The sequence below is a fragment of the Microtus ochrogaster genome, chromosome 8 (assembly GCF_000317375.1).
Source record: "Microtus ochrogaster isolate Prairie Vole_2 chromosome 8, MicOch1.0, whole genome shotgun sequence".
Classification (NCBI taxonomy): domain Eukaryota; kingdom Metazoa; phylum Chordata; class Mammalia; order Rodentia; family Cricetidae; genus Microtus; species Microtus ochrogaster.
Genome location: NC_022015.1, coordinates 83,816,930 through 83,828,097, shown reverse-complemented (window position 1 = coordinate 83,828,097; position 11,168 = coordinate 83,816,930). Strand labels below are relative to the sequence as shown.

Genomic DNA, 11,168 nt, shown 5'->3' with positions numbered 1-11,168 from the left:
TTTGTTTGGAAGTGTGAGATATTAATTAAAGAAAAACGAGATGACAGCATTCGGCTTGGTGACAGCACCTTGCCAACCATCTGCAGTGGTGGAGACCAGTTTCTTTCTGAAGCTCCCCCTTTGCTGTGGAGCCCCCACCTTCTCCACTTAGCTCATGCCAGGGCTCCTGGCTCCTCAAGGAAAACTCTGAAGATCTTCTAAGCACAGTGTTAAGTGTGTGGTAAGATAGGACCGAAAGATGGCTTATGAGGACTGAAAATCTGATTAGTGTGTTACTTTCCCTTGGAGAACAGGAAAATCCTAGCGGTCTTAATTGTGTAAGACTAAAGCAGCAGACAGGTTTCTCAGCAGCTCCTAAAGCAGCGGCTCTCAACCTGTGGGTCTCAACCTGTGGGTCTCAACCCCTTTGGGGACTGGACGCATTTCACAGGAATCACCTAAGACCATTGGAATACATTACAATTTATAACAATAGCGAACTTGCAGTTATAAAGTAGCAACGAAAATAACTATGGTTGGAGTCACCACAAACTGGGGAACTGTATTTAAGGGTCACAGCAGCATTAGAAAGTTAAGAAAGTTAAGGACTGCTCTCCTAGAGGAAAGCTTCTGAGGAGACCCTAGCAATGGCAGCACGGTAGCCAGTCATCAGTGCCCAGCTCTGGAGGAGTGGAGGAATTGTTATCTCATAAGAGAGCCTAGATGTTTTCTTCCTTCGCTGCGATGTAGCTCTGCATTCTAGCCTTTGAAAGGTTCTCTCTCTCTCTCTCTCTCTCTCTCTCTCTCTCTCTCTCTCTCTCTCTGTAGGTGTATCTGTGTCTGACTATGTGTCTATGTGTCTGTGTGTGTTGTGTGAATGCAGGTACACTTGTGTGTCTGTGTGTGTGCATGTCTATTTCTCCGTGTATCTGTCTGTGCATGCAGGTACAGGTGTGTGTGTGTGTGTGTGTGTGTGTGTGTGTGTGTGTGTGTGTGCATGTCTTCTCTCCGTGTATCTGTCTGTGCATGCAGGCACAGGTGTGTGTAGCACAGGAGACCACCTCAGCCATCATTTGGCTTTTCTTTTTGTTTTTTCAAGACAGGATTTCTCTGTGCAGTCATGGCTTTCCTGAAACTCGCTCTGCAGACCAGGCTAGCCTCAGACTCAGAGATTCACCCTGCCTCTGGCTCTTGTGTGTTGGGATTAAAGATGTGCACCACTGCCGTCTAGTGACGTTTGCCTTTTTAAAGACAACGTCTCTTACTGGCCTGGAGCTCACTAAGCAGCTAGCGAGCTGGCCAGAGAGCCCCAGGGATCTGCCTGTCCCCACCTGCCCAGTGCTGAGACTGGGAACTCACACCTCCACACCCAGATGGGTTCTAGGGAAGGAACTCAAGTCCTCACACTTTCACGGAAGCTCTTCCCAACAGAACCTGCTTCCCAGTTCTTTCCGTCACCTTCTGTTTTCCTTCAGCTCCAAGTTAAGACTCGTACAGCCATCTGTACCTACTACAGAGCAACCTTCCCATGGGATCCCTGCTTAATGTGATTAATTCATCTTATTTTCTTAAGTTTACTTTAATTTTTCTCCCTCACGCCCAGATTTATTTTTATATACGTTGGTGTTTTGCCTGCATGCATATCTGTGTGAGGGCACCAGATCCCCCAGAACTGGAGTTATAGACAGTTGTGAACTGTCATGTGGGTGCTGGGAATTGAACCTGGGTCCTCTAGAAGAGTAGCCAGTGCTCTTAACCACTGAGCCATCTCCCCAGCCCTGGCTAATTTTATCTAAAGATGCAGTGAGTAAGAACTGTTGTCTGTAAAGGGGTAAAAGATTCTTATTAAGCAAGGTGGCAGCCGGGCGGTGGTGGCTCACGCCTTTAATCCCAGCACTCGGGAGGCAGAGGCAGGCGGATCTCTGTGAGTTCGGGGCCAGCCTGGTCTAGAAGAGCTAGTTCCAGGACAGGAACCAAAAAGCTACGGAGAAACGGAGAAACCCTGTCTCGAAAATTAAAAAAAAAAAAAAAAAAAAAAAAAAAAAAAAAAAAAGCAAGGTGGCACCTGTCTCTTAGACAGGGACGCTTTTCCCAGGAAGCTTCCAGATGCTTGGAAAGCATCCAGAACCTTCTCCACCCTGTAGTTAGCATTGCGTGGCTGTGCATGGGGGCTCTGGAAACTCTACTCTTCCACTAAGATATAGGACTCCCTCTCGAGCTCTCTCAGAATTCACCTACCTATGACGCTGCTTTTCCACACCAGCCACAGAGGACTCCTCTTCACCGCTTTTGTGTTTCTGACACTGGATTTGGGTGAGAGGGCACACTCGTCTCTTAGTTAGGTCTGAGCGTGTTTGCCTTAGCACGTGTGGGAACGAGGTTTACAGAATCAGAGTCTCTGTTACTCCTCACTCCCCTGAGGACAGCCTAACGTTTTTGTCACTGGAGATGTGTTAGTTGCCAACTAATGACCATCATATAGACCCAGGCCCATCTGAAAGGACAACTATAAAACATATAAACCTGTCGTAAGAGGAGCGTTGGTCAAATTCTAGTTGTTAGAGTAAAAACTAGGGGTAAAAACTGTAGGTTTTTACTTTCTCCTGCATAAAATGAGGGAAAACGATTATGTTGCCAAGACAAGAGGCCCATCCAAACGTTGAGCCACTCTAGCAAGCCTTGGAAAGTGCGCTGCAGGTTTGTTCTGGCTCTGCCCCTCTCCTTTGTGTACCATCTGCTTCAGCGATGTTTCCTCTCTTCCATAGGTCTCCCGGTGAGGAGAGTCAGGCTCTGGTCTCCAGATCCAGGGTGTCTGGTTTGAATCCCAGCTCTGCCATGCTCTCGCCAGCCATACCTGGAGCAGGTAAGGTACTTCCCTTCTCTGTGCTTCTGAGGCAGTCAGTCTTGACGTCCTAGAACCATTGTAGGACTGGGGAGGGTGTGTGGAGAGTGCCCTGCATACAGAAGGCTCGCAGCAGTGTGAGTCACGATTAGCGCTCTGTTCTGAACGCCTCTGTCACCACACAGTGTGGTAATTTGTAGGCCTCTGGTTTTTAAAGAATAGCTTTATTCCCAGTCATATTTCTGGCACTCTCGTCTGGTGTAGGAGGTTCTTCTGTTCATGTGTTGCTTTCATTAGGTAATGAATAAAGAAACTGCCTTGGTCTAGTTGATAGGGCGGAACTTAAGTAGGTGGGGAAAACAGAACTGAATGCTGGGAGGAAGAAGGGCAGAGGAGGAAAGCCATGGATCCTCCTCCTGAGATGGATACCGGTTAGAATCTCCAGTAAGCCACTGCCACGTGGCAATATATAGATTAATAAAAATGGGTTAAATTAAGATGTAATAATTAGCCAATAAGAAACTAGAGCTAATGGGACAAGCAGTAATTTAATTAATACAGTTTTTGTGTGGTTATTCTGGATGTAAGCTAGCCAGGCAGCTGGGACAAACAGGGGGCCTCTCCTTGTAACGCTCATCTATCATTTAAAAGAGGCCAAGAGGCAAATACATGACAATACCTTACCATCACCCTGCCCTCAAGTCCCAAATCAACATCTCATAATGCCCTGGATTAAACACTGATGTCCACATAAAAACCTTTGACACCATGCACTGCTGATTCTTAGCATGTGTACAGTTGCAACAAGCTCTGATATCTGTTTTATAAGTCCACACTTAAACAAAGAGGAGCTAAGAATGTCAGAAAATGCTCAAAATTTTGGAGCAACTATAATTAACATAACTCCAAACCTAGACTTATACATTGGTGCTCCTCAAAAGAAAATGACCTTAGCACCGAGATCATGGTAGACTCATCTTTCTCTTCACTGTGGTCAGCAGTTTGCTGGAGAGTTGTAGACACCATGATTTCCTGTTTGTATAACAGCTCCCAAGTGTGCTGCCAACTCCACATAAACTTACTAACTGTTGAGGAAGCAACTTATATGGAAGAGTCCTATAGCTGGTCTTTCAAGTTAATTCTATGACACCAGGCAAGAAAGGAGAGATAGACAGAAAGAAAAGAAAAAAGAATACCCAACGTTACCAGGGTTAGGGATGTTAATATTTTATTTTAAAATATCAAAATTGAATAATGTTTATGAATTAATACTTTCCACGAATTGTAGTGGTTTCTTCCATTAGCATGTGTTTATCAAGCATTTGCTGTAAGCCGCTCACTGTATTTATGGGCTGGGACTATGGGGGTGAATAAGATGTAATTGTTCTTCTCCTGGGACATAAGATAGGGAAAAGTGTCTTCTAGAACCTTCTATGATGGTGGAAAAAGTCTGTTTCTGTGTTATCCAATATTGTAGTTAATTACCATCAAAGGTTATCAATACCCCAAATGTGGCTAGTGCTTTGATAAGGAATTTTAGGTGTATTTAATTTTAACTAATTTTAGGCCAAACAGCACATTTGGCTGGTGGCTACCATATCAGGTAGGTCAGTCAGTCCCAGGGTCTAGCACTGTGAGTGCCAAGTTTTCCATAACCATCTAGTCAGAGTGATTTGGAGAAGGGCCCCAAGATCCCGTGGGACTGTCGGTCATTCGGCAAATATTTCATTAACTCGACATTTTGGAGAGCTTTTCCAAGAAAACACATGTGCTACTTAGTCCATGTGCCACCAGTCCAACTTCAGAAAAGAACCCTGATGTGATCCAGCTGAGTCTGAAAGCCTTGAGGTCCGTTTATCATGTTCTATTCTTCTCACCATCCCAAGGGAAAGTCACTTGGCACACGCCCTGAAGAGAAGGAGCAGACTAGTGACAGAGCCACCTGTCTTCACTCCCTGGCACACACATGTGCACATATACCACACACAAACACGTAAACGTGGTCCTCTGCTCTCCACACAGAAAAAAAACCTTCCCGGAATGCAGACATTTCAACAGCTTGAGTGTGATGTTGTGGCCTTGGCCCTGCGTGCTCATTCTCCTTCCTAACCAGTTGTTCTTTGGAATTCCTTCTGAATATTTTTCATCTCAGCAGAGAGAACCAAATGAAAACCTCTGTATACCCCTGCGGTCTGTTCTGGAGACCCAAGGCACCCAGTAGGAAGCTGAGAGACAAAGTCCCACTGAAATGCCATAACGTAGAGAAGGTATAGGTTGAGGAACTATGGGATCAGCATGGAGCTGGGGTACCCTCAGTAAATCATTTCCCGTTTCTGAGCTCTGACTTCTTCCTCCGCCACATCAGACAGAGGCCAGCTCTACTTCCCTTTGGGCCTCTGTGATCAAACACTTCAACCGGAAGCAACTTAGGGAGGAGAGGATTTATTTTAGCACGGAGGTTACAGTTCATCATTGGAGAAAGCCTGGGCAGAAACATAAGGCAGAAACCATGGAGGAACTACTGTTTGCTGGCTTGCTCACAACCTCCTGCTTTCTTACACAGCTCAGGACCAGCTGCCTAGAGAATGGTGCTGCCCGCAGTGGGCTGGGCCCTCCCACATCAGTGAATAAATAAGACAGTCCCCTAGTGCTGCCCACAGTGGGCTGGGCCCTCCCACATCAATGAAAAAAATAAGACGGTCCCCCTAAAGACACGCCCACATTAGACCAATCTAATCCCGCAATTGAGACTCTCCTCTCATGCGACTCTAAGCTATGTCAAGTTGATGGGACATGGACAAAGAAGAGACAGCCAAGAACAGCTCGAAGCCATCCTTATTTTCTCCTTCACTGTCTAAGCAGATCCAGGAGGGGCTATCTTCCCTAAGAACAGCTGGACCAGTTTCTTTGCAGCATAGGCCACAGCCATTTACTTGAAATGTGGTCAGTATGGACACCAATGAAGGAGATCACAGATGGGTTTTTCCCCGAGGCTTCCTGGGCTCGCATCTGTTGGTAGCAGGGAGTGTGTTCTTCTCTTTGGCCACTTGAGGACCACAAGGTACCGTCTTTGTCAGGCCTGGCCTGATGGCTTTTCTGGCCTTCTTCCAGCTGATTCTTGGCTGTATTCTCACCTGGGTGACAGAAAAGGACAGATATCTCTCCTCCTAGGTCTAGAGTTCTCCTTGTGGTCACTTGTTCTTAGGATAAAGAAGTAACCTTGAAGGCAGGCGGATCTCTGTGAGTTCGAGACCAGCCTGGTCTACAGAGCTAGTTCCAGGACAGGCTCCAAAACCACAGAGAAACCCTGTTTCGAAAAAAAAAAAAAAAGAAGTAACCTTGAGCGCTAGGAGCACGTGGTTGTTTCCAGCTCTGGGGAAGGGGAGGCACAGAGGATGTGGGGACCTGGGCTCTGAGGAGCAGCACGGAGAACGGCATAGAATGGGTTCCCCTGACCATTCCAGTCACCAGCAGCACATACCTGGGCTCAGTCAGGAGGCTGCTTCCTCCAGGCCGTGGTTCAGTTGCTCTTCACAGAAGAGGAAGCCAGAAAGGAGCCAGATGCTCTCCTCAGGCTCCTGTTAGAGGCAGGTGGGTGGCTGTCTGTTTTCTCAGCACTACTGAGAGCTAGATCCTTTCCCGAAAGAGGGGATGCTCTGTGCTGTCCAGCAGACTGGGGGGCCTCTCCGCTGACCTCCTAGGATGAACGCATGTTCTGTGCTCTCCTGCAAACTGGGGGACCTCTCCACTGAACCTCTAGGATGAGCACATGCTCTGTGCTCTCCTACAGACTGGGGGGACCTCTTCACTGAACCCCTAGGATGAACGCATGCTCTGTGCTCTCCTATAGACTGGGGGGACCTCTCCACTGACCCCCTAGGATGAACACATGCTCTGTGCTGTCCTGCAGACTGGGGGGGGGGCTCTCCATTGACCCCCTAGGATGATACAACAGAGACCTGGGTTCCTCAGTCCAAGCCCTTCAAAGTGCCATTCAGATGCCGAGAAGCACCGAGAGTGTGGTCCTCACCCCCCCATTCTGTGTCAGGAGGTAAGTTCTGGGGTTGGGGTAGGGTGGCAGGTGGACAGTGTACTGGGAAGGACCTGCAGTCCTGTCTACTTGTCCCATCCAGCACTGTTGTAAGCTGGGTGGATGATCGACCCCTGGGTCCTCAGAAAACAGCTGGATTTCAGAGCCCAGGAATCCATCCCGCAGATGGCTTCAGGCAGTTTTACCTTAACGGTTCTTAATTCCTCACTGAAATGGCTTCTTCTTCTTCTTTTTTTTTAGTTATGAGATTTGAAATATTTATGTATAGACATTTATTTATTTCATATGTTTTGTACACATATATACATGTTATACTGGCAACAATCTAGATAACAGAAAATGAAATACATTGAATGTCTCTCCTGCGTGCCAAAGGTCTTTACTAATCTAAACCTACATACAAGGCAGAAGTCAGGGGATCTTCTTTCTAAAGCTGAATTAGATTCTTGGTTCTGCCCTTAACAGCTACTGAGCTCCGAGTCTTGAAGACTGAATATCACTGAGCTTTCAAAGCCTTCGATTTTCCACGCAAAAGGACAGTCTGCTGAGATGTGTCCTTTGACCGCCCGCCCCCCTGTACCGACATTCCCCAAGCTGATTAGATTTCAGCTGCGGGCTCCTGTTTTCCTGATTAAAAGGCCTTTGGTTCTTTGACTTCACAGGACTAATTTGGTAATAAACCAATCAATTAAGAACATATAAACATAGTTTCCTGTTTACATTTGGAGCAAGCAGCTCTTGGCTGGATCCAGCACCAAACTTCCTTAGCTTCCAAAATAGTTACCACATCTTTAAGAAAGCAGGTCTACTGAGCCTGGTAAGAACTGCCTGGCCTGATGGCCCCTGGGCTGCTGAGTCACAGGAAGTGTCTGGGAGGACAGCTACAGACTTTCATCTCTTGCCTCTCTGGAATGAATAATTCTAATTCCTAACAAAGAAGCAATTGTGACCTCAGAAAGCACACAGTGCTACTAATTAGACCATAGATTTACTCAATCGATGTCTGCCGTGTCTGGTGCCAAGTCTCAGATAATAAGGCCTTCCATTCTAACTCTGTTCCTTAGTCATTACCCCATGTGACCATGTGACCTTAATGCAACAGCCACAGAGGGGCTAGTGCCCCCCATTGTTAGGACAGTACAGTGACTCAAGTAGGATTCTGTCTTGTCTCCGATCATGATGATCCAGGGCTCCATCCTTCTTCTGCTGCCAGGGGCCCGAGGCAGATTACTCTCCAGTTGATTCCTTCGGGGTCTTTTTGATGGCAGGACTCCTCTTCAGTGCCTTCCCCGGCAAACCCTGTTGGTATTTTAAGGGGCATGCACAGGAGGGGGCATGGAACTTCTCTGAATGTGGGATCCGGCCAATGGAGAGTTTCACTTTCTAGGACACAAGATAGGAGATAATTAAATGACCAGAGAGTATCCTTAGGATCCCATCCTTCATACCTCTTGAATCTGTTTTTGAAAGAAACTGAACGATGAGCCAAAGGCAGTTGGAGGTGATCTGTATGTTCAAGCGGAACACGGACTTTGATTTTCTGACATCCACAGGTCTAAGCCTCTAGGCAGGCTCCAGAAAGGGCTGATGGCCCTGCTGTGCTGGTTATGTTATGTTAACTTGACACAAACTAGAGTCATTTTGGAAGAGGGAACCTCAGTTAGGAAATGCCCCCATGGGAATGGCCTATGGACAAGTCTGTAGCACATTTTTTTGATTGATAATTGATGCTCACTGTGGGTAGTGATGTCCCAGGGCTGATGGTCCTGGATGCTATAAGAAAGCAGGGTGTTGGAAGGAACCTTGTAAACAGCACTCCTCCATGGCCTCGATTCAGTTCCTGCCCTAACTTTCTTTGGTGATGGGCTGTGATGGAAGTGTAAGAGAAACAAACCCTTTCCTTCCCAAGTTGTTTTGGCCATGGTGTTTTATCACAGCAGTAGAAATCTTACTAAGACAGCCACAGAGGATCAGTAGCTCAAAAGGCCTGTAGAACCCTGTGTATCCAAAGGAGACCACTGATGTGGGAGTGTCATATATCAATCTGTTGATTTCATTGGTTAAGTAATAAACAAACTGCTTGGGCTCATAGCTTAGAACATAGGTGGGTGGAGTAAACAGAACAGAATGCTGGGAGGAAGAGGAAGTGAGGTCAGACTCCACAGCTCTGCTCTCGGGAGCAGATGCCTCAGAGAGACGCCATGTTCCCCTCTCCTGGGAAGATACACTCCCGGTAAGACCGGTGCTCACTAAGACCGGTGCTCACAGATTATTAGAGATGGGTTGATCGGGATATCAGAATTAGCCAGTAAGGGCTAGAGCTAAAGGGCCAAGCGGTGATTAAATGAACACAGTGTCCGTGTAATTATTTCGGGTAGAGCTAGCCATGTGGGCGGCCGGGTACCGGGACGCAGCCCACCACTCCTATTTCTACAGACCACCATCCAGGAAAGTCCCAGCCAAAAGCAGAAGGAAACAGAAATTGAATGTTTTTCTTACAGCTCGCATTTCTTATCCCTCTAAACTCACACACCATCTCCTCTGCCTCTAAAAAGCTGTCTCACTTTCCTCTTGCTGTCTCTAGCCCCTCCTTCCGCCAGCCTCCCCCTTCTCTGCACTGTGGCTAAGGTGGATGCCATTGGCTCAGACACGAGACCCAGGAGATGCCCTTGCTCTCATGTGGCCTTTTCCAGAAACAAGTGTTTGCATTTTAAAAGAGGACTGGCCATCTGTTTTCATGTAAAAGAAAGACGTCAGGAGTGGTGGGGAGGAGAGTTTTCTACTCCTCTAGACTGGTGGTTCTCAACCTTCCTAATGCAGCCCTCGACTACAGGCAGTTCCTCATGTGTGGTGACCCCAACCATAACATTATTGTCATTGCTACTTCGTAACTGTAATTTAGCTACTGTTATGAATGGTAATATACATATCTAATACATAGGTTATCTGTGAAAAGGTCGTTTAATGGGATTGAGACCTACGTTGGTGGGGGTTGATAGTGGTCAGTATTATTTGGGAGTTGTTCTCAGATGCATGCAGAAGACAGCAAGAGCACAGGAGAGGTGAGGTCTACAATGGCAGTCATGATGGTGCATATGTGAACGCCCAGGTGGAGATTTAGATGTGTGTCTGCTTACAATCCCTTTTCTGATGTGGGATTCCCCTCTGTATGCTGTGATACCACTGATAAATAGAGGAACTGCTTTGGGCTATAGCAGAGCTATAGGGGAACAGAGCTAGGTGGGGAAAAACTAAACAAAATGCTGGGAGAAAGGAGGCAGAGTCAGAGAGAAGCCATGTAGTCCTGCTAGAGCGGAAGGAACTTTAGCAGGTAAGCCATGTGACAATACACAGATTAATAGAAATGAGTTAAATTCAGATGTAAGAGTTAGCTAATAAGAAGCTAGAGCTAATGGGCCAAACAGTGTTTTAAATAATAATCTGTGTGATAATTTCAATTCTGGGTGGCTGGAATGAACAAGCAGCCTAATACAACACTTTTCTTAATTGCTGAGCACATGTATGGATCTTTGGGCCAAAATAATAGTAACTTCCAGAAGTTGCACATGGTTTTCTTCACCCTTTGGCTGTAGGGTGGACCTTTGGCAGAAGCCATGAATTATAAGTTACCAGACTATCAGGCTAGATCCCTCAAACCAACCTCTTATCTACCCTGCAAACTTCTATCAAGGATTGAACTCAAGCCAAACACTGCCTGCTGTGAGGGTATCCTCAGAAGACCCATCTAGTGTCCCCCAACACTTTCGGCTCACATCCCAGGGCACACACTGTATTCTGAGACTGCTGATGATACTTGCTTTATCCGCTAATCTGTGAGCTCCGTATGTGTAAGCTGAGACCACCTTTCACAACAGTAGCCAGTACAGAGTAGGGAGATGTTCAATAATAGCGAGGGAACAGATGAATGATGAACCCTGGCACTGCCACTAACTAGTTTTGTGTCTACCTTAGTCACATGCCTGACTGGCCTTACCCTTTTAGATAATACAGTAAGAATTTCTCCAACTGTCAGGCTTATGGAATGATGAAGAAGAAACAAGCTGAGTCCTTAATACACATGACACATAACCACAGACTCCCAGAGCCAGAAGATAGATCATTACTGTTGCTGTTCATAGAAATTTCAAGTCAAGGTTCTATGCTTTCTAAGAATGTTAACTGCATGGTCCAGTGTTTTAGATGTATCTATCTGTTAACTGTGTGGTCCAGTGTGTTAGATGTATCTATCTGTTAACTGCATGATCTAGTGTTTTAGATGTATCTTTCTGTTAAAGG

General features: G+C 46.4%; 1 protein-coding gene across 2 annotated transcripts in view; it reads right to left on the bottom strand.

Annotated features, from left to right (window-relative positions):
• Positions 1-8,099: 8,099 nt before the first annotated feature.
• Plekhs1 (pleckstrin homology domain containing S1) overlaps positions 8,100-11,168 on the bottom strand; it is a 17,999-nt gene continuing 14,930 nt past the window's right edge. For both annotated transcript variants that reach the window (XM_013348137.1, XM_013348138.2), the window contains one exon: positions 8,100-8,255. In XM_013348137.1, the coding sequence (XP_013203591.1) occupies positions 8,100-8,255 (156 nt within the window). The remainder of the gene's footprint in view (positions 8,256-11,168) is intronic.